Source organism: Lissotriton vulgaris, chromosome 1_1 (genome assembly GCF_964263255.1).
Source record: "Lissotriton vulgaris chromosome 1_1, aLisVul1.2, whole genome shotgun sequence".
NCBI lineage: Eukaryota > Metazoa > Chordata > Amphibia > Caudata > Salamandridae > Lissotriton > Lissotriton vulgaris.
This window is the reverse complement of record NC_141685.1, coordinates 1,351,077,004-1,351,100,804: the sequence shown is the minus strand read 5'-3', so window position 1 is coordinate 1,351,100,804 and position 23,801 is coordinate 1,351,077,004. Positions and strand designations below refer to the sequence as shown.

The window sequence follows — 23,801 nt, the reverse complement described above, 5'->3', positions numbered from 1 at the left end:
CCAAGCAGGCTTTAGACCGAGTGGACTGGAGCTGCATGATGCACACCCTTAAGTGCTTTGGTTTAGGCCCCACTTTTATTGCAATATTATTGACAGGGTACGATCATCGCATACATATTCAGAGTACAGGTGAATGGCATATTGCCTGAGCCCTTTATTTTGCTGAGGAGTACTAGACAGAGATGACCCCTATCCCCTCTCTTCTTTACCTTTAAGTATTGAACCTCTAACAGCCTAGATTCGAGGAGGTGAGGAGATTAGAAGCATTTGCTCGTGGGGAGCACAAAATCATGCTATTTGCCAACAACATCCTATGGTCCCTGGTGTCGTCCACAAATTATCCTAAACTCCTCACCTCTATTTTGAACAATTCTAGGCGTTGGTCTCCACCCGTTCTCTCCTGGCTGGGGAGAATAAACTTTGTTTAAATTAATATTCTCGGGCCGTGGCCAAAATGGCAGCTGGGTGGGATTCCTTTTTCTCGTCTCCCTGTCCCTGCCACAGACCTGGCCGCTGACCCTGCTATAATTGACATGCGGACCCCAACCAAGCACGCCAAGAGGCTGGGGATCGGTACTAACCCTGTTCGAGGCATGTGGGCTGCTGAATTCATATCTGTGCATAGATCGCCGCCTAGTGTTGGGTCCGGATGATTGCACATTGTTGTCCTGGAAGAGTCTTCGAAGTATCACGAGATAGGTGGCTCCTCCCCTGGACTACAGTGCGCATGGGCATCGACTCCATCCCCAGATTGTTTTTTTCCGCCATTGGGTTCGGATGTCTTTGGTTCCCTCTTGTCGAAATCAACCAGTATTAGCTTAACTTGACTTTGAGACCAAAAGGTCTTTAGGACTTGTGTCGGTATTGTCTTGAGTTCGGCTTCGCAACTTTCCTCGGCTCCGAGCCGAGCTCTGTACTTCCGCGTGCTTTCGGCACGGAGGGCCTAGTCGACGCTCCAGACTCATCGACCATCATGGACCGAAGTCCATTCAAGAGATGTCCGGTGTATTACTCAAAGTACCCACACATCGACGTCCATCCGGTGTGCAACAAGTGCCTGTCCCCGGACCACGACGAGGCCAAGTGTATGGCCTGTTCAAAGTTCCGGTCCAAGAAGACACTCAAGCTCCGTCGAGCTGCGCGCCTGGAGGCCCAGAGATCTGCTCCGGCGCCTACGGACATTTTCGATGCTGAGGAGGTCGAGGATGAAGATCTCCAGGACGTCTCAGAATCTAACACCGCTTCGGAGGTCGAGGACGACTACGACGCAGAAGCCGAAGATTTCGGTGACGTCGTCGAGGAGGTAGGAGACGACGGCGGGGCCCTTGGGGCCATGGAGGATAGCTCGGACGAGGAGCTTCCTCAATCTGACTCTGGGGCCGTTCCGATCAATAAGGCCCAGGTCGAGGGATCGCCTTCGGGCCTTACCCAAGACCTTGATGTGAGTTCCTCGGCCCCGCCTCATGGCCCGGCCACGGACATTGGTACCGATTCACTCCCGGTGAAACAGAAACCGAAAGTGAAATCAACGGTCTCGACGCCAGACATATCGAAACCGAAAGTGCGCATCGCATTGGTCGGATCGAAGGCTTCGGAGGCCTCGGTGCCGAAGACACCTAAGATGGCCGTCGAGCCGAAGGGCGACGTCAAAATGGCCGACCCGAAGGCTACTACGTCGAAGCCAAAGGTAAAAGGGTCGGACACAGCTGCATCGGCGCCGAAGACGGTCGACGCCAGCAAGGGTCGTCTCGATCACAAGAAGATGGTCGACGACCCCAAGGGGTCTTCTGCCGACCCGAAGAAGCGGACCGACGACCCGAAGGCCCTCTCTGCCCCGCTTCCACACGAAAAAGGCCAAAGGGGCCGTGCCAAGTGTGTCGACTCCGAAGGGGACCTGGAAGGATTCCACTCCGAAGCCGACCTCTAAAGACTCCGTCGAACCGGCACGTCCATCTGTTGCGTTCACGAAAAAGGTCACGGAGTCCCTGCAGCGCATAAGGGACGGCGCCGCAGCAATCGAGCCGAAGGACCCTCCGCCACCCAAGCCTCTGGAGAAACCGGTGAAGGCGCCCACGCCGATCCTTTTTACCTTGCCGCCTAAAACGGCGCCGAAGGCTTTCGCTGCTAAACCGGGGGCCGGCGTGCCCGAAAAGGTCTCTTCGACGCCGAAGGCATCGATGGTGGTCCATGGCCCGCGGCCTCGGCAACTTTCAGAAGTGGAGCGTCAAGAACATTTCATCGACGCCGAAATGGGTAGGCTTTCCCTCCTGAAGAGGAAAATCACCCCGGAGCCCCAATTGGAGTCGTACAAGATCCCACTAAAGCGGAAGATGAACTCTGCTAGTACTCCAGCCTTGGTGGAGCCCATTTCACCACGGGCTCACGAGGTCACGCCCACTCACTCCGATATAGACGCTGGTGAGGGCGATGACGAAGATGAATATAGCTATCCAGTCTACACAGATCCAGAGGAGGTGACAGAGCCCTGGTCTGCTGGTGGTGAGCCTGGGGACCCACATTCTGGACAAGACCCTCAGCTCTTCTCCGCTAAAACTTCCCCCACCGAAGACTCTGCGGCTTTCAATGCCCTCATCGAGCGGGCAGCAGCCAATCACAACGTCCAGCTGCATGCTGACCCTGTGGACGTAGACTTCCTCTTTGACACCTTTTCTGTCTGTGAAAAGACTGTGAAAACTCTGCCAATGCTGAAGGGTGTTCTAAAGCACGCTGCTGAGGTCTTCAAAGAGCCCACCAGGGCGAGAGTCATCACCCCGAGGATTGACAAAAAATATAAGGCAGCGCACACAGATCCAACTTATATGAGGGGACAGTTGCCTCTGGACTCCCTGGTTGTCTCCAATGCCCGGAAGAGGGCCAACTCGCAGACTACGGGTGATGCTCCTCCCCCAGACAAAGAATTGAAGGTCTTTGAAGCTTCAGGGAAGAGGGTAGCAGCGCAGGCAGCCAACATATGGCGCATCTCCAACACGCAGGCGCTCCAGGCGCGTTATGACAGGGCACACTACGATACCCTAGAGACCCTTTTGCAACACCTGCCCGATCAATATAAGGAAGGGGCTGATATGCTAATACAGGAGGGTAAGCTGATCTCCAACGCTTCCATAAAGTGCGCTCTGGATGCGGCTGACACCGCCGCACGTGCCATTAACACTAGCGTCATGCTGCATAGACATGCCTGGCTAAGAATATCTGGGTTCAAGCTGGACATTCAAACCACCATCTTGAACCAAACGGTCAACCCAGATCACCTGTTTGGCCCTGAGGTTGATACCACCCTTGAGAAAATGAAGAAGGACACCGACACTGCAAAATCCATGGGTGCCTTACAGTCCCAGCAGTTTCGGAGTGGGTCCTTTCGTCGCTCCAATACCAGGGGCATCTCAAGGGGTCAACTTTCGCAGTCCGCGCAGTTCTACAAAGGCAACACCCAGACTACTTATGCCAACAAGAGTCGAGGTGGATACCGCGGCAACAGCGCCAAAGGCAGAGGACGTGGCAACAACAGCTCCAGGTCCTCTACCGCCAACAAACAGTGACGCACTGTCACTGCCCCCCGACCACACCACACCGGTCGGGGGGAGACTCCAGCAGTTCCTGCCCGTGTGGAAGTCCATCACCACGGACAGGTGGGTCAGAAAGCTTATCCAGTTTGGTTATTGTCTGGAGTTAACATCCACTCCCCCCAACATACCCCCAAGGCACCGTCCTATGTCGGACGAGCACTTGCACTTATTGCAGCAGGAGGTCAACGTCATGCTGCAAAAAGGGGCAATAGAGCTTGTGCCCATACAGGAAAGAGGCACAGGAGTTTACTCCCTGTACTTCCTGATTCCAAAGAAGGACGGGTCCCTCAGGCCCATCCTGAATCTCAGGCCCCTCAACTTCTACATACTGTCAGAGCACTTTCACATGCTAACACTGCAGCAAGTGCTCCCGCTGCTCCAACAGGGGGACTTTCTCGCAACTTTGGACCTAAAGGATGCGTACTTTCACATTCCACTACATCCTTCACACAGAAAATACCTCAGGTTCACCATCCAAAGCCAGCACTACCAATTCAGGGTTTTGCCTTTTGGGGTCACCACGGCACCACGGGTGTTCACGAAGTGCCTGGCGACGGTGGCGGCGCATCTGAGACGTCAAAACATCCACGTCTACCCCTATCTGGACGACTGGCTCATTCAGGCGAAGTCGGCCCAGCAGTGCGCCGACCACGTGTCCCACACCATTCACCTCCTGCACGATCTGGGATTCTCACTGAATTACCCAAAATCCCATCTCCAGCCCGCCCACATACGGCAGTATCTGGGTGCGACCATAGACACTCTGGCGGCCACAGCACAGCCAAGTTCAGTGAGAGTCAGCAGCATTCAATCGCTGATCAAAAAATTCAGACCTCAACACTCGCTTCCAGCAAGAGTGTTCATACAGTTGATAGGCATGATGGCCTCCTGCATCTCCATAGTCCCGCACGCGAGGCTACATATGCGTCCGCTTCAGGAGTGCTTGGCACGTCAGTGGACTCAGGCTCACAACCAGTTGAAAGACCTAGTGTTGGTGAGCGGTCGGGCATACAACTCTCTGCATTGGTGGAATCCACAAAACCTTTGCAAGGGCCGACCGTTCCAGGAGCCTGTGCCACAGATTATCCTGACAACGGACGCTTCTCTCCAGGGATGGGGAGCGCATGTACTCCAATACACGGTGCAGGGACTATGGACGCAACACCAAGGGAAGATGCACATCAATGTTCTGGAACTGATGGCAATCTTCATGGCCTTAAAGGCATTCAAAGTACATCTGTGCAACAAGGTCGTGTTGATCCGGACGGACAACAATACAGAAATGTACTACATTCAAAAGCAGGGAGGAACACACTCTCCGCAGCTGTCTCATCTGGCTCAGAGCATGTGGAAATGGGCCATTCAGAGGAACATCTTCCTCATGGCAGAGCATCTCCCGGGCAAGGACAATCAGATGACGGACCTGCTCAGCAGGCACAGCCACCAGATGCACGAGTGGGAGATACATCCTTCAGTACTCCAGCCGTACTTCCAAAGGTGGGGTCATCCAGAGATAGACCTGTTCGCCACGGAGGAGAACGCAAAATGCCGAAGCTTCGCCGCCAGGTTCCCACACCCACAGTCGCAGGGCAATGCGATATGGATGAACTGGTCAGGCAAATTTGCGTACGCTTTTCCCCCAGCACCTCTGATACCGCTGGTGGCACGCAAGCTCAGGCAGCACTCGATGACTCTCATCCTGGTTGCTCCAACGTGGGCTCGCCAACCATGGTACACCACGTTTCTAGAACTGTCCGTGGTACCGCATCAGAGGCTACGTCTCACACCCAGCCTTCGGACGCAGAGCCATGGCGACATTCAGCATCCTGATCCGCAACAGCTCAACCTGGCGATCTGGCTCCTGAAGTCTTAGAGTTTGGCTACCTGCACTTACCCCCCGACTGTATGGACATCATTCGGGAGGCGAGGAAGCCCACTACTAGAGCCTGCTAAATGGAAGAGGTTTGTCATTTATTGTGCGGACCACAACATTAACCCGCTGGATGCTTCTATTCAGAACATCATCTGTTACCTTTTTCATCTGTACAAGTGTAACCTGGCCTATGCTTCCATTCGCATTCATCTGTCTGCAATGGCCGCTTATCTCCAAAATAGGCAGCATCTCTCCCTCTTCAGGGTGCCTGCCATCAAGGCTTTTTTGGAAGGCCTCAAACGAGTCATTCCACCACGGACTCCACCAGCTCCTGAGTGGAAACTCAATGTGGTCCTTACCAGGCTGATGGGTCCACCTTTTGAGCCACTGCATTCCTGCGAAATTCAGTTCTTGACATGGAAAGTGGCTTTCCTCATAGCAATTACATCGCTACGGAGGGTTAGTGAATTGCAAGCCCTCACAATCCAAGAGCCATTTATCCAAATTCATTCCAACAGGGTGGTGCTCCGCACTAACCCTAAGTTTCTGCCCAAGGTTGTGTCTCAGTTCCACATCAACCAAACAATCGAATTACCTGTTTTCTTTCAAAATCCTGAGTCACTGGCGGAGCGGATGCTCCACACCCTTGACATTAAACGGGCCCTAATGTATTACATTGATAGGACCAAGGATTTTAGAAATTCTAAGCAACTCTTTGTCGCCTTTGCGCCACACCACAAAGGTAACCCTATTTCCAAGGCTGGTATTGCTAGGTGGATCGTTAAATGTATCCAGATCTGCTATGCTAAAGCAAAACACACTCTTACCATTCCACCAAGAGCCCACTCCACCAGAAAGTTGGGGGCCTCTATGGCTTTCCTTGGCAACATTCCCTTAGAGGACATATGTAGAGCAGCCACATGGTCTACCACACACACATTTACTAAGCATTACTGTGTTGATGTGCACTCCAAACAGCAGGCAGCTGTAGGGCAGGCTGTTCTCAAAACACTTTTCCAAACTGCTGCAGCTGGCACGGACGGCCGCCGCTAATGGAGGGACTGCTATGTATTCTATGCACAGATATGAATTCAGCAGCCCACATGCCTCGAACCGAATATGCTACTTACCAGTATGCATCTGTTCTTGGCATGTAGGGCTGTTGACATTCATATCGCCCGCCCTCCTCCTCGGCGCCTGTAGCAGCTGCAGTATACGCAATACAGGAACCCAATGTGAAGGGTTCAGAGACCTGGTTGGTGTTTTCTGGTTACTGCTTACTAAGTCAGTGTGTACCAAGAGTTTGAGAAAGAAAAATTTCAGCTGCAGTATTCACATATATACTCATAGCATGGTCATCTTTCACTGAGTTTCATTCCATCTTGGCCACAATGGCTAAAAACAATCTGGGGATGGAGTCGATGCCCATGCGCACTGTAGTCCAGGGGAGGAGCCACCTATCTTGTGATACTTCGAAGACTCTTCCAGGACAACAATGTGCAATCATCCGGACCCAACACTAAGCGGCGATCTATGCACAGATATGAATGTCAGCAGCCCTACATGCCAAGAACAGATGCATACTGGTAAGTAGCATATTCGCTCTATTCCGGCACCTGCGATCTCGAGGCGAGCAAGGACCGAAAAGGAAGATCTGGAACTGGCCTCCTCAAGAGGCGAGTCACGGTCGCGGAACCTGGCGGAGTGCGGGCCTGCTCCGCGACTGTGACGCTGGCCCTCTGGGGGACAAAATAGGCAGAGGCGGCAGATCCAGAGGCCGCAGGAGATTTTGAAAGGGGACCGGAGTGGTAGCTGAGGCCCGACCCGCCTGAAGACGACTGGTCTGGGCTCTGAAGCGAGGCCGGCCCGCGGGGTGGAGCCAAGACACGACTGGGTGTGACGGCTGGATGAACCTTCCCTGGCCACCCTCGGTTCGCTGGAGGGTCCCAAGGACGCCTAGAGCAGGCCCGGATCTAGCTGAAGGCTGCAAGCCCAGAGAGGCGCAGCCCTGCTCAGGTCACCCCTTGGTGCAAGAGGCAGAGAGAGATTGAGTAAGCTGTTAGTGTGGAGGGCCCCCCTGGGGCAACAGCCTCTACACAAGACAAAGGCGAGCCCATAAGGCAATTGCAGAGGCGGATACCTGCTATAGTGAGTCACTAGCTGTGACGAGGTTGGAGGCGGAGGCCTGCACATTCCTGGGGCTAAGTCCCCTTGGAAGAGTTTCAAGGGAATAGTAGATGAGGCGCTAGTCACCACTTCGGGCAGGGTGGCCTGGCCGGGAAAGACTCCTGCTCTAACCCAGGGGTGCTGCAGTGACCCATCGTAAAGAGAACAAGCACAGCGTCAAGGGAGCAACACAGCCTATAATAGTACCAAGTTCTCTCACGCATCTGGCTTTCGAGCGGACAAGGCCCAGCCCACTGAAGCGTGGGGCAGCGCACAACCACCCACCAGCCTCTGGTCTTCAGTAGAACATTAAAAAAATGAAACAGTGCAAATAGCAGTTCATCCCCAGTTGGAGACCAATCCCACTACGGCACCTTCCCATTGTCGTCTTGGCGCTTCCTGCTCGCTACTCCACCATTGTACTTGGCAGTACAGCGATGGCCCTGCCTGGGGGAAACTGTGGTTCCCAAAAATGGTGAACTTGTTCCCTGAAGTCAGATGAAATAGCGAGCAACAACCTGAGGCTCTGACCCGGTCCCTCCGCTGCACGGGAACCGTGTGGAGTTCTCACCGGGAAGGAGGCCTCTCAATAGCTGAGCTACCGCCTGGCTCTACGCATATCGGAAATGGCAACCGCCTGTAATAAGGAAGATCGCACCATAAAGGATATGCTCTCTGGATCAGCTGAGGGTGGCACAGGAGACTCGCCACCCTCTGCAGAGGCATTGAAGCTGTCTGTCACTCAAAGAAGACCTGCAGTCAGTTTAAAGGGACATTTTGCAGGACATCAAGGAAATCAGGAGAGATCTCAATTCAGCGGGCGACCATGTCGCCACCCTAGAGGAATGAGGAAACAGCCGGGAGGCAGAACTGGAATCCCTACAGCAGGATATAGTTTGCCTTCGGGATCAACAGTTAGAACTCCAAGCACATGCAGAACTGGAGATCAGATCTCGCCGGAATAATATTTGCATATGAGTAGTGGTGACGAAAGCAGAAGGAGAGGACAAATTCGCATTTGCTAGGGACCTCTTCTGCAATGTCTTAGAAGCTGACTCAGACACTAATAACAAAATAGACCGGGCTCATATGGTTGGGAGGCCCTGCCCAGATGGAACCACACTGGCGGATATATTAGTATACCTCCCAGACTTCTAGAAGAAATCTTCCGCAAAGCAAGAGAGAAACATCCTCTCAGCTTCAGAGACCAATCGCCCGGCAAAGATAAGCAACAGTGTGGATCAGACCGGCCGATCTTGCTGCTGAACGTTGACCTAAAATTGTTCACTGGTTCACTAGCGAGTTGACTTAATGCCCACATGTCCTTGATAATTGACCCAGATCAGGCCGGGTTCATCCCTCAGAGACAGGCTGGCGACAATACCAAGCGTATCCTACACATCATAGAAAAAGCAGCCGAGCTCAAAGTAAATTTGTGCTGTTAACAATGGATGCACAAAAAGGCCTTTGATAGATGCACTGGCCATTTCTAGAAAGGGTCCTCACTCACTTCGGCCTAGGTGAGAAATATAGAACGGGTATCCAAACTGTTACCACCCGCCCACAGCGACAGTCAGAGACAACGGGCACACCTCTGCCCCCTTTACAATCAATAGGGATTCATGCCAGGACTCCTACCTTTAGGACTCCTAAACTGAGAAAAATCCTAATTTTAAGACTTTCGGTATTCACAGAAGGCATTTATGAGTCCTAACTTTACTACTACTAAACTGAGAAAAATCCTAATTTTAAGACTTTCGGTATTCACAGAAGGCATTTAGGAGTCCTAACTTTACTACTACTAAACTGAGAAAAATCCTAATTTTAAGACTTTCGGTATTCACAGAAGGCATTTAGGAGTCCTAAAGTTAGGAGTCCTAACTTTACTACTACTAAATTGAGAAAAATCCTAATTTTAAGACTTTCGGTATTCACAGAAGGCATTTAGGAGTCCTAACTTTACTACTACTAAACTGAGAAAAATCCTAATTTTAAGACTTTCGGTATTCACAGAAGGCATTTAGGAGTTCTAAAGTTAGGACTACTAACTTCTGTGAATACCGAAATGAGTAAGTGCCTTCTGTGAATACCGAAATGAGTAAGTGCATTCTGAGAATACCAAAATAGTAGTAAGTTTAAGATTGAGTCTTAAGTTCATTCTGTGAATCAGGCCCGGGGTGTCTGGGCATACCATATTTGCTCACTTACTACAGAGAAGCCCAAATTAGATATTTAGTGTTATGGTACCAACCAGAATCAGAAAAAAATACTGGCTTTTTCAGGATAGGCTGGTGGCTGGCACATCCTCTGGAAGGTCCCTTTTCTACCCCAGTCACAGAGACCTCCAAACCTCTACCGTTCCCCAATTACACAAGCAACAGTCGAGGCTCTGGACCAAGCTAGCACTAGGTGTGGCTTTATGACCTTCCCCTCCCCTATTACGCCACTGTTCGACAATCCACATTTCACCCCTAGGCTTCACCCAAACGCATTTGCGCCATGGAGATGAAGGAAGTGCCACTCAGTGGGCCACATGTTTGATGAGAATGGGATTCTCCCTTTCCACCAACTCCGCTCAGACTTTATTATCCCAGAGTCTGAAAGACTTCTCTATTTGCAACTATGCCACTGGTTAGTACACCATGATAACCAGTCCAACGTGCATAGGCGCCTCACGTCATATGAGAAGTGGCTACTTGCTAAAACATCTGCGACGCAGTTGACATCAGACCTATAATCCTTTCTGATACAACATAACGGGCACATGTACAAGGCGGGACAACAAAGGTGGGAGCGCAACTTGGGAAGACAATTGAGAGAATAGGAATGGACAGATATCTATTATAGGGCTAGCTATACAGCATGTAACACACCACTTACGGGAACCCCTACCAATGTAGCGACGTATTGGTATTTATCTCTCTCTCGATTGCACAAATTGAACCCCAACCACAGCGCCGACTGTTGGAGAGGCTGTGGAATAGCATAGCACCTTGCTGCATATCCTCAGGGATTGCCCTCTACTTCAGGCCTAATAGACACAGGTACTTGATGAAATAGACTCACACCTCCACACACAGATCCCGAGATTCCCACATACACCCTGCTGGGTCTTTCCAACTCCCTTACCTAGCCCCTTAAATTCAGATGTGGCAGAAAACTAGGCCTAGCCCTAGGAGCTTCAACCCAGAACATACTCTTGCACTGGGGTACATCACATACGCCCACCCACAGGGGATGGTTACAACTTCTATGGCATATCCTGGGAATGAAGAGAATCTCCCTAACACTCGTAGGCCAAGGAGCCTCCTTTGGGAAACTTTGGGGCCCCATCCTGTCGATCCTTTCTCAAGAATTTCGAGAATTGACATGCCCAAAATATCTACGCCTTTTTCACTTGACAGAGACAGGGGGAGGTTTCAACCCAGACACAGCCTTGTCATTTGAATCAGTACCTTGCAACACTTCATATCAAAAGCGAAATTGGGTTGGAGGGATTAATGAAGGGATTGTATTATAGTCTTAGTTATATCTTTTTATTTAATTTTGAAATAAGATGTCAATTTGCCTTTGGGCTTTGCCCCTTGAGACTGTTACAATTGTTTTGTGCTCATAAGTAGATCATGGTAAAAGTTACTGACGAAATTTGAACCTAAAACGAATATTCACTCATAGGTGGTATACCAATTCCAGGCCCTCACGATTGCTCTCCCTTCATCCTTCCTCTCTGAGCTGCATTCGCTGAAATTACAATTTATTTGGCAAGTTCGTAATGCCACATTAAGTCACAAAGTCTAATGGCTAGCCTAGGCAAAGGAAGGAATTGCCCTCCCAGATTTCGCATTCTATTATAAATGATCTAAACTGAGAGTTATTGTTTACTGGTCCATCAGAGCCTCTAGGAAACATTGGGTCCATATGGAGTGGGCAGCGGTTGGCACATTCCTTTGGATCTAATATGGAAACCTCGGGTCCAGACCACCCAAAGCCTACCTCAGCACTCCTACCTGAACTTCACCGGAGGTGTGGGACTCCATCACTCAATGATCATTGGACACATCGTTCCTGTCACCAGATACTCCTATTCACCGTAATCCAGCTATTACCCCAGCCCAAAACCCGTGCCATTTTGACTAATTGAAGACTGTTTTGCCATCTCAGACATGTTTCATAATCAAAAGGTCTTCTCCTTTAAGAAGAGTAAGCAGATGTTCTGCCTCTAGGAAAATGAACAGTTTCATTAAACCCAATTTAAACACTGGTTATATATCCACATATCTGTACAGCGTATGAAAAATGTGTGAAGTTGACCAAGGAGTCAAGATGTAAAATATCATCATTGTACATTATTTTGCTAAACATGGTAACTTCCTGTCCCCATCCGTTATGATTCCGATGGCAGAAAATTGCATATACACACAAACGCACATACAAACACACACCACACACCACACACACACACACACACACACGAACACACACACACACACATACACACCTACATCAGACTATAAGTGGAAGTTCCTCTTGCGTGACATAACCACAAACTCTCACAGCTTTATTGGCAGGGAAAAACACTATATAACTGTATTCGATTGGTACTGCTACCCCACAAAGCTTAAGAGACTCTCCTCCTTCATTAGTTCTTTCTGTTTGCGAGACTGAGGGATGGAGGGTGCTTATGTTCTACTAAACCCAATAAACAGAGATGGTTACAAAAATAAGGCTTGCATTGCCTACACCTCTAGTCACCTACATTTAGTTGCAGTCGTGGCTTACATGCAGAACTGGGAACACAAGTTCCCTGTAGTCAAAGCCTTTATGAAGGATCTTAAAAGGTTCATACCTCCCAGGATACCTCCAGGGTAGTTGTGAAACATAAGCGTAGCCCTCACCAGACTCATGTATCCACCCTTTGAACCAATGTATTCCTGTGCCCTTCTGTTCCTCACCTGGAAGGGGGCCTTCCTTATGGCATTTACCTCTCTTACATGCATTAGCAAGCTGCAAGTGTTCCCCGTGCAGGAGCCATTCACCCAGGTCCGCAGAGATAGGTTAGTTCTTGAGAATAGTCCTAAATTCCTTCCAAGATCGGATCACCCTTTCATCTCAACCAAACCATAGGGCTCCTAGTTTTCTTTCTGTAACTAGACTCCTTTGCAGAAAGTGTATTTTATACTTTGGGTTGTGAAATGGGCTCTTTGTGTATCACATTGACAGGACAAAGCCATTCTGTAAAACCATCTCATTTCCAAAGCCCCAGAGCGGTCATTCCATTTCCAAAGGAGGCGTTGCCAGGAAGACAGTCAAATGCATTCAGACATCTTATCAAAAGGGTTCTAGCTGCACCACCTAAGGCACATTCTACCTGTAAAAAGGGTGAGATTATGGCATTACTAGGAAACATCCTGCATGTAGAAATCTGCAAAGCGACCTCCTCGTCAAGACCACACACCTTTACTAAGCATAATTTTATGGATGTCCTGGCCTGTCAACAGGCCTTAGTAGGCCAGACGATGTTGAGGACGTTATTTCAGACATCTGCATCACTCATACACTAGCCACCGCTTTCTGGAAGAGTCTGCTATACAGTCTATACTAAACGTGTATTTACAGCCACACATACTATGAACAATAAAACGCTAATTAACCTGTAAACATCTGTTTGTAGCATGTAGTGATGTAGATTCGCATGCACCCATCCACTTCCATGGAAGCATATAGCTCTTTCTTTCACTTGTTCGTGTATATTTCATACATAATCTCATCCATTGTGCGAAAAACGATATAACAGTCGGTGTCCATGTGTAGTGTACACCAAGAGGAAGAGTCACAGCGCATTTCGTGACTCCAAATACTTCTTTGAAGAAAAACAACTTGCACACATGCGAGCCCAACGCAAGACGGCAGGAAGATGCTGTGCATGTGAATCTACAGCATTTCACACCTACGAACAGATGCTTACAGAGTGAGTAGATTTTTCTTCTCCAAAAATACTATCCTCCCCAGATGCATAGCCAGTCTTCTCACTCTGCCTGTTATTAAATACTTGCAGAAATTTTTCTCTTTAAATATTTCTCTGAAAAATAGCTGAGATGAAGTAGATACCATGTGGCTAGCCTAGCTACCTTGAAGTAGGCTACCCTCAAAACAGAAGCTGAATTTTAAGGAACAGTCATCTGTTTTAGTGGGTGCCAGACTTAAACTGTTTTTGTGTAGTTTCATATTTTCAATAGTTTTTTTAAAACTGGGAAGTAGAAAATATTATTGCAATACAAGCTAATACATTTTGGAGTGTTTCTGGAGTCCAGTCTGACAGCCAAGAATCATTTTACAGTTGTGATTCAGTGGAGAATTAAACTAGCTGTAAACACTTGTAAAAGGTAAGTAGCTGTTCCTTTTTAAACCTGTTGAAGTTGAATTTTCTACTCACTCCAAACTGTTCTTGAAGTACTGAATGTCCCCTAAATGTGGTGTTGGGCTTTATATGATCCATGAAATGTTTAGTAACTTGCAAGGTTATTTTGAGTTAGGTGGGCTATACTTTGTTCCATTGGGGCTGCAGAGGCATGTAGTCCGGTCCGTTTCCCTGGTAGATTATAGCCCTCCATATTTAGAGATCTCTGCCTGCCTGGAAGAGATCTGTATGCCTTCTCTCTCAACAAATTATACTTTCACTGATGCCTTGTTTCATGCTTTTGCTCAGCAAATATTTTTGTTTTTAAAAACCAGGGCAGCTGGTCTGATGAAGTTACATCGACAGCCCGATGTAAGTCAGGCCGTGCTGTAAGGTTTATGTAGGCAGAAACATAACAAAATACAAACATAACAGAACTCTAAAAATAGAGATGAACTGTTAGTTTGGCAGACTTGGTACTTTGTCATATCTGTGGCGCTGTATACTGTCTGTCATACTCCAAATATCCCCTACATTCTTTTGAGTGTTAGAGGACTTCAGCCCTCCTAAAGTTCTGTGAAATGTTCATCAAGTAGCCTACAAACATTTCCTCTTGAAGCTATACAAACAATACAACTCTTCAACACCAACTGTTCCAATTAACTTATTTCTGAAAGTGACAAAAAGTCCAATTACCTGTTATTTTCCAGAGAGGGCAGTGACATCTGATGGACGATATGTGTTCCCGGAAAAAAGGCCACAAGGTAGCTATTCGACCACTTGTTTCGTATGTTCAATGTTGCCATAGCTTTAAGCCTTCAGTATAGCATTTCGTCCAGAGCTTGTCCAGTTGCAGCTTTTCATGTTTCATTGTATGCTGTCCCTTTATTATAGCACCTTTACTGTCTGCATTTTCTTGTCTGCAACCAAGCTTCTCTGCTAACATGCATGATGTTAAAAATAATTGAATGAAACCATTGTATTTGGGAATCAGGTGATATGGTTCTCCTTGTCATTTTTGATGGAGTGAATGAGTCCCGAAAGTCCAATCTGAATATCTCTTGCTGGGTACTGGTTCCAAAATTTGAAAATTGGAATTTGTATCACTCTAGCTAAAATCACATTTTAGTCGTTGAAAATTGACCTAAAGCCTCACTTTGAGGAGGACAGTAGGGAGTCCCACCCCAAAAAAATTCCGACCTTGATCTTTACATCTGCCAACATAGCTGTTCAATTCTGAGCCCTGTATATGACAGAAGTCCCGCCCGGGTTGGAAATCCTTTTATTCACAGTTGGGCTGCCAAGGCACTCCCATAGAAAATAGTGGAGGAACAGCCACATCATTGATTGAGTGCTGTAAAAACACGGGTTAACCCAATAAGTCGCTGGGACCTGGGGGAATAATTGATACAAACAGGGTGGTCCCAGATACTAGAACGAATAAACCGTAACTGAACAGCTTGAGTGAATACAATTTTTTTTTATAACAACATTGTTTTTATTCACAACAAGTACCATAAAAAAATCATTCATAAAATAAGTACATAATTGATCACATTTAATGCCCCTAAAGAAATGGACAGGGAAGGATAGTGTTGGGATAGTGAAGGTACTGAATGGGTAATATAACAGTGGTCACTATGACCTCAATAATCCAGAAATACTAATTAATTCACACACTGGAAAGTACAATTCATTAATTAATTAAAACAAACTCATGCCCCATGTTTTAATTAATTAATGAATTGTACTTTCCAGTGTGTGAATTAAATATTATTTCTGGATTATTGAGGTCATAGTGACCACTGTTATATTACCCATTCAGTACCTTCACTATCCCAACACTATCCTTCCCTGTCCATTTCTTTAGGGGCATTAAATGTGATCAATTATGTACTTATTTTATGAATGATTTTTTATGGTACACGTTGTGAATAAAAACAATGTTGTTATAAAAAAAAATTGTATTCACTCAAGCTGTTCAGTTACGGTTTATTCGTTCTAGTATCTGGGACCACCCTGTTTGTATCACATCATTGAGTGAGAGCAGGTGTGCCACCAGGTCTGGGTCTAGGGGAGTAAATAGTGTACCTAGGACACCGTAATAGACCCTCAGCTTACAAGGAGGTTAGACACATGTGCAATGGGAGCCAACAATGTACCCCCGCTAACGGGGTACAGTGATTGGATCTGGAAACGTCATGTTTCCAGATCCAATCATTGCTAATGGAATTTCCAATATCCACCCTGTGTATTGGGCTAATGTTTGTGAGTATTTTCCCCACCAAGGTGGCTCTTCCCATGGCAGACATTGAAGTTGGTGGAGAAATCTCCATGGTCAATACAGAGAAATTAAAATACATCAAATAGTCTACTGCCATTTTAGTGGAGGGCAAGTAATCTCATCCTTAATGGTATAAACCAGCTTTTACTTTGAAGGACGTTCTTTGACAGTCTAGCACAGCGATACAATTAAAAAAAAAATTGATTATTGATTATACAGGTACAAAACATAATCATGGGTCTTAATCAATACCTGCATACCAGAGAGCACATTCACAGGTGCAGCAACATCAATATAGCCTCTTAATAATACATCTTTTACCTAGGACTATACCATGCAATCAAACATCTAAGTCGCGAAGCTTGTGATAGATTAAAGCAATCATGTTTTCCCATCAAACAGTCTGTTAACTCCCTCCACTCGTGCAGGTCATTTGTTTATTTCCTATGTCTCCATATCTCATCATCTTTATTGTCAGATCGGAAATAAAATACATCAACATGATACAGCATAAACAATCAATACAACCTATGTAAGCTCATACCAATACAGCTGATCAAGAAAACAAAACAATTTTTTTTCAAATTCCAAAGACACTTGATAAAAAGCATGCATTTAAAAAAACAGATACTTGTTATTCATAAGAGGTTGGTCAGAAAAACAAATATTAAAACAATTCTAGAAACACTTGATAAAAGGCTAGCTTTAAAACAACTGATACTTAATATACAGTAGAAGATTTGGCCTTGCCCAGTGTTTTAGGCTTTATCAACCTGCTGCCTTCAGAAATTAAGAAACGAGAAAAGCTATATACATTCTTGAAACAGTTTTGTATATTCTTAACATATTTGTCCGGTCCGATATGCCCATAGACCAACATAATGAAACAACCCTTTTAGCTCTAGGTCAAGATTAGGGCACGCATAAAATAGAACAGATTATTCCTCCAATTCCTCCACCATACAACATAAAGGACACTGTTTGGACTTAGTGGCAGATAAGGACCAAGCAAATGTAAATTTAACTAACAGTAAAACACCATATCTAAACTTTAAATACAAAGATCTTAAAAGTGGTGGATTAATAAGGTCTGAAAGTTCCTCACACTCAAATACAGTTTTATGGTGCGATAATGCTTTTGATAAAGTGACTGGGAATACAGAAGATAACCTCTTCTCCATGAATGAGTTCCAGTACCTGACCTTCGCTCTAGCGACTACAGTTGGGCGAACAGAAGATGGATTATTCCAGATGTCTCTCAGGCCTCGTTCTATAGGGACATCTTAATATAGTTCAGCCATGGGATCGTCAGGGCTCGAGTTCTGGTAATAATATCATGAAGCACATGCCTAAATGGTCTTAACTCATCAACACACCAAAAACGAAGCCAATAAAATATAGACCTTTACATTGGAAACCACAAATGGACTCAGTGTGAGACCTGACCTTAAGGGTAATATAGGAGTATTCTGGCTGAGATTCGTAAAGGACCTTATAAGTTTGTTCACCTCAACCCCTAGGTTTGTACCGTCACAGTTCCCTGAACTCTGAACCATAAAGAGCAGCAGTAATTGCTTGGGCATGGGTGCAAAGAAGTGGGGAGCTTTTTGTAATATGTGGCACCCATGAATTGGAGCCAGTTAGCCTGATTCCCAAATAATCAAATGTATTGTCTATCTCAAGACGGTTCTCCCCCAACCTAATTCCCCCCCTAACATTGTTAAATTGATTGAAATACATACATTTAGTATTCTGGACATTGCGTTCCAACCCGTGGGTATCACAATAAGTAGAAAATCTGTAAAGCAGGGTTTGTAGTCCTTTTGGGGATTTAGAAATGAGCTGGGTGCTGTCAGCAAAAAATAGCTCTGGAACCCTTTTCCCCCGCTAAAGTTGGTGCATGTATTTCACAATTTGTAAAAAAGCTTATACAGCCATTGATATAGAGAAAGAACAACGTCAGGTCCATGACACAGCCCTGGCAGACGGCATTATCAACAATGATTTTATCTGTCTGTTCGCCTTTTGGGCCCCACCTAACTTGAGTAATATTGTCTTCATGGAGGTGTATTATAATTTTTAAAAGGGCATGCAGAATTCCCATTTCAGCAAGAACTTCCCATAGCTTGTTCTGGGAACCAGGTCGAATGCAGCTGTAAGATTGTCAAATGCAACATATAGGTTCCTCTGCCAATGTCCACCATCCTCCATTTGGTTTCAAGAAATCGAAAGACCTGGTCCACAGTTGCGGTTTTCTCCCTAAAAGGCTGCTTGCCAATAGCTTAAAAATTAATTTTCCTTGATCCAGACGCATAACGTATCAAGGGCTTGTTTCCAGAAGATCTTTTGAACGTTATCCAGAAATCTAATGGGGCGATAATTTCCTGACGAGTTTCTACAACCCTTCTTAAAGATGGGTACAAACTCAAAATCCCCTTGAGGAGGGGATTGGATCGCCCGCAGCTGTGACATCGGAAATAAGATTTATATAAGGCACCTTTATTTTGAGCTCCGAGCGGAACAAGTCTGCAGGAACTCTGTCCAAGCCTGGGGTGTACCTCTGCCACTGGGAAGTAACTGCCTTCTCAGTATCTTGTGGAGAGAATGAGATAGTGTGTTTAATGCCACTTGCTCTGAAAAAGCTGTTTTCGTTGTGGAAGGGCTCTGGAAGAGAAGATGGAGTTGCACATAGGATTAGAGTGATTCAAAATGTTTTACCCAATCACCCGGCTGGATGTGGGTTTCTTGTCTCATGGCGATATCACGACTGCCATTTCTCATTATATCCCAGAAGCGCCGTACGTGCGCCGTACGTTATTAGTATTTGTTGCTTCTAATAATTTTTCTCCTTCTCCAAACCCATCGTACACCACCACAGCCACCCCTATCCTTGCAGAAGCTGGAACAAGGTCGCCGAAGAACAGCTCACCACCTCTCTCAGCAAAACCCCTCATCCGACTTACGCAGATGCTAATACCTCAGCTCGCCACCTCCACCAATAGATCTCCCAACTGCACCAACACACTGGCTCCCCTCAAGGAAGCACCTGGCACGCTACACTCCAAAAAATCCAGCTGGTTCTCTCCCGTCGTTCATGAGTCCAGATGCACCTGTAGATGGCTCTAGAAGAGATGGAGGAGCAGCAAGACCCTGGAAGATTGCTCAACCTTCAAAACCGCTGTTGCCGTACATCACCACCTCATTAGAACAACAAAGAAAGCAGCCCTACAAGAAAGGACTAACTCCACACTCAATAGCAAAGAACCTTTCGCTGTGGTCAAAGAATTTGCCAAACAAAGCACAGGGACAGCAGACATCCCACCCTCCCAAGACCTCTGCAACAACCTAAGCACCTTCTTTCACTACAAGATTAAGGAGATCTATGACAGCTTCAACGGCCTCAATACCCAAGACTCTCTCACCCCACTCACAACCCCCTCACCCAACGACACCAGACCCCAGCAGACCCTGCTCAGCTGGACTCCCCTCATCACTCCCCTCATCACTGACGACACCTTCAAGCTAATGAAGAGCATACTGTCTGGATCACCCTCAGACCCCTGCCGCACCACATCTTCTACAGAGCCAGCACCTCCATCACCCTCGAGCTCTGCTGCACCACCAACTGCTTCATCAACTCTGCCTCATTCCCAGAAGATTGGAAACACACAGAGATCAACCTCTTGCTGAAGAAACCTACTGCCGACCTGAAGGACCTCAAGAGCTTCAGACCCATCTATCTGCTTCCCTTCCCGGCTAAGGTCATCGAGATGGCAACCAATGCCCAACTTTTCGAGAGCTTCAAAATGAACCACATCCTGGACCTCTCCCAATCCAGCTTCCAAAGCAACCACAGTGCCTATACTGCCCTCCTCGCCACCACAGACGACGTCTGCACCCTCCTTGACCGAGAAGAAACTGCAGCCCTCATCCTGCTGGACCTCTCAGCCGCCTTCGACACCGTTTTCCACCACACCTTATGTACAAGACTCCACAACACCGGCATCCTCGAAAAAGCCCAGGAATGGATCCGATTCTTCCTCATCAGCCGAACACAGAGAGTCAGGCTACCACCATTCCACCCTGAACCCACAGATATCAGCTACTGAGTGCCTCAGGGCTCCTCCCTGAGCCCCACTCTCTTCAACATCTACATAGTCCTGCTCACAACCATCGTCGGGAACCACGGACTCAGCATAATCTCCTATGCCGACGACATCCAACTGATCCTCTCTCTCACCAGCGAGCCAACAGTCGCCAAGAACAACTTCCACATCTGAAAGAAGCACATAGTGATAGATTCCTTACCTTAGAATTACCCCCAGGTGTCAGACTGGATCAGGAAAGTTTTTTGACATCAGTACCCCTGCGCGTCAGTAGGCATCATCGTGCGTCGTTGGCGCCATGATGAAGTCGTCGGAGCTACTTAAATGCGCCCATGCGCACTGATATCAGTTTGTTCTTTTTTCCGCACCTGCAAGTGCAGATCCAGGAAGAACAAGTACCCCTAGTCAATTTTTGACTAACTTTTTCAAGGACTTTTACCTCATCTTTTCAAGTCTATCGACACCTGGTGTTGTAGGGATGCCCGGTCCCATGAACTGCGGGGACTGTCATCGCATGATGTCGGTGACGGACCCCCACCGCGTGTGTCTCTATTGCCTGGGGCGTGACCACGACCCCAAGTCATGCCCTGACTGCCGGGCCATGGCGCCGAAGACTTTGCGGGAGCGGTCCCAAAAGTAGCTTGAAGCCCGGCAGTGGGCTCTGCGCTGCTCAAGGTCCCGGGGGAGGTCGAGGGACCGGTCGCGGAGTCGTCATCACCACTCTTCTGGATCTAAGTCACTCGGGGTCAGGTAAGTCGAAGCATTCCAAGAAAAAGTCAAAGAAGCACCGTCGCTCTTTGACTTCCCCTCGCCTGTCACGTGACGCGGCTGAGGGTGCGGGCGGTGCCACCCCTGCGGGTCCGGCGGAGCCTGCGGCATCGCCTCCAGTCTACCCCCCCCCCTTTCTGGGTGCGGGGGCGACGCCTGCCCCGGTGCAAGAGTTTCTTGCTGCCATGGCCCGACTCTTTGGGCTGTTTGGCCCCGCTGGTGCGCCTACGGGCCTGACGGGGGTTCCTGCTTTACCATCTCTGGCTGCTCCGACCCCGGTGTCGCCGCCGGCTCCCCAGGGTTCCGGGAACGGACCCCGATCAACGCCGGTTGACCTCGTGACACCTCCATCGGCGCCGATCTCCCCGGCACCGCTGCCGACGTCGTCCTGAGGCGTCAGCCTGGACATGGTGCTGGATCGACGTCGCTCGATGCTGATACCGACGCCAATGGGGCCTTTTATGCCCTATGACCGTCCTCTTTATTTGAGCCTTTTCCCAGACTTCGGAGGAAGGGGAGGACTAGGAGGGGTCAGAGGATCCTCTAGCACAGGACTGTGCTTATGATACGGACTGGGCAGAAGATTTGGGGAAGGCCAGTGGTCTTGACACCTCACCAGACCCTGGCATGCTGTCTCCTCCTACCGTGGCTACGGTGGAGGGAGCCAGTTATGCAGTGGTGTAGCGTAGGGCAGCAGAGGCTCTCCACCTCGAGCTCCCTATGGTGGCCGTCAGGACTAACCTCCTGACAGAAGTGCTCCAACCAGCGGCTACCTCTTCGGAGCCCTTGCTGCCTTTTAATGAAGCACTGATGGACGTTCTTTTGGGCACCTGGTCCAGGCCCAACACAGAGGCTCCTGTGGATAGGAACGTGACCCGATGCCATCGCCCGGCTCCGGGTGACCCCCTCTTCCTTACCCAACATCCCACTCCTGAGAGCTTGGTTGTCCAAGCCTCAGCTTTCCAAACCGTGTTCCCTACCGCTCCTCTGGATAGAGAATCCAAGAAGCTGGATCAGTTTGGCAAGAAACTGTTTTCATCAGCCAGCTTAGGGCTGCGGTCGGTGAACACTGCATGTCTCTTGGGCTGGCATACCCACTTTCTGTGGGACACGGTTGCGCAGGTGCTGCCCAACTTCCTTGACGGGGCACAGGCAGTTCTCTCCCAAGCGATTGCGGCCGGGAGAGATGCAGCAAAGTTCACCATACGTTGTGGGCTGGATACCGCCGACTCCCTGGGCAGGTCGATTTCCACAACGGTGGCGCTTCGGCGCCACGCCTGGTTGAGGACAACTGGCTTCTCAGGGGATGTCCAGAACACCTTCATGGACATGCCCTTTGATGGCATTCGCCTTTGTGGCAACAAGGCAGACAGTGCGTTGGAGCGCTTCAAGGACTCCCAGGCTACGGCCAAGTCCTTGGGCTTGTCGGCCACTCGGCCTCCTTCGCCTTCTGCTTTTAGTTCCTTTCGTGGCCACGGAAGGAGCGCCCCACAGCGTTCGCAAAGCCACAGGCCACAGCAGCAACAACCTCAACGTGGCCGCGGACGTGGGAACCGTCGAGGCGGTTCAGGGGGCCAGTGGGCGGGCAAGTCCACTTCCACCCCGCAGCATCCACTTCAAAGCATTCCTAGTCCGACCTTTCAGGCCCATCAGATGCCAGTGGGTGGACGAATATGCCATCACATCCACCACTGAACCACATCACTTCAGAGAAGTGGGTGCTGCAAATTGTCCAAAGGGGCTACTCCCTCCCCTTCGAGGCAACCCCTCCAGCCATGCCACCTCAGTACCACCGTATGTCGGGGGCTCACTTGGCGCTTCTCCAGCAGGAAGTTGCGGCCCTCTGGGCCAAGGGGGCCATTAAGCACGTTACGATGCTAGAAGTAGGTTGTGGTTGTTATTCCCACTACTTTCTCGTTCCAAGAAGGACAAGAGCCTGCGTCCTAATCTAGATCTTCGGAACATCAACCGCTTCCTCCGGAAGGAGAAGTTCAAGATGCTCACGCTTGCTCAGGTCTTGTCTGCTCTCGACCCGCAAGACTGGATGTGGCGTTGCACTTGCAGGACGCCTATTTCCATATCCCCGTCCTGCCTGCCCACAGACGCTACCTGCGATTCACGGTAGGCCATGAGCATTTTCAGTTCACTGTGCTCCCCTTGGGCCTTACCAGCGCCCCTCGGGTGTTAACGAAAGTGATGGCGGTGGTGGCAGCTCATCTGCGCAGATCAGGGGTTTCAGTCTTCCCCTATCTCGACGACTGGTTGTTGATGGCAGGCTCTCCCTAAACAGTTGTCTCCCACCACCAGACTACGGCCGACCTCCTGCTTTTGCTGGGGTTCTCCATCAACGTGCCGAAGTCGCATCTGATTCCCCCACAGAAGCTCCTTGTCATCGGAGCGGTTCTGGACTCGGCGCGGTTTGGGGTTTATCCTCCCAGACAGCGAGTCAGGGACATTCAGGCTATGATTCCGATCTTTCGGCTCTGTCCTGGGTTTCGGTCAGGATGGCCCTTCGTCTGCTGGGCTTGATGGCCTCCTGCATCCTGCTTGTGGATCATGCCAGATGGCATATGCAGGCTCTGCGGTGGGACCTGAAGTTCCAGTGGGCATAGCATCAGGGCAA

General features: G+C 48.7%; 1 protein-coding gene across 1 annotated transcript in view; it reads left to right on the top strand.

The window, feature by feature from the left end:
* Positions 1–23,801, top strand: part of ARHGAP9 (Rho GTPase activating protein 9) — a 580,228-nt gene that overhangs the window by 387,032 nt on the left and 169,395 nt on the right. Inside the window, exon 15 of the mRNA XM_086966621.1 lies at positions 14,731–14,784. Coding sequence (XP_086822747.1) covers positions 14,731–14,784 — 54 coding nt within the window. The remainder of the gene's footprint in view (positions 1–14,730; positions 14,785–23,801) is intronic.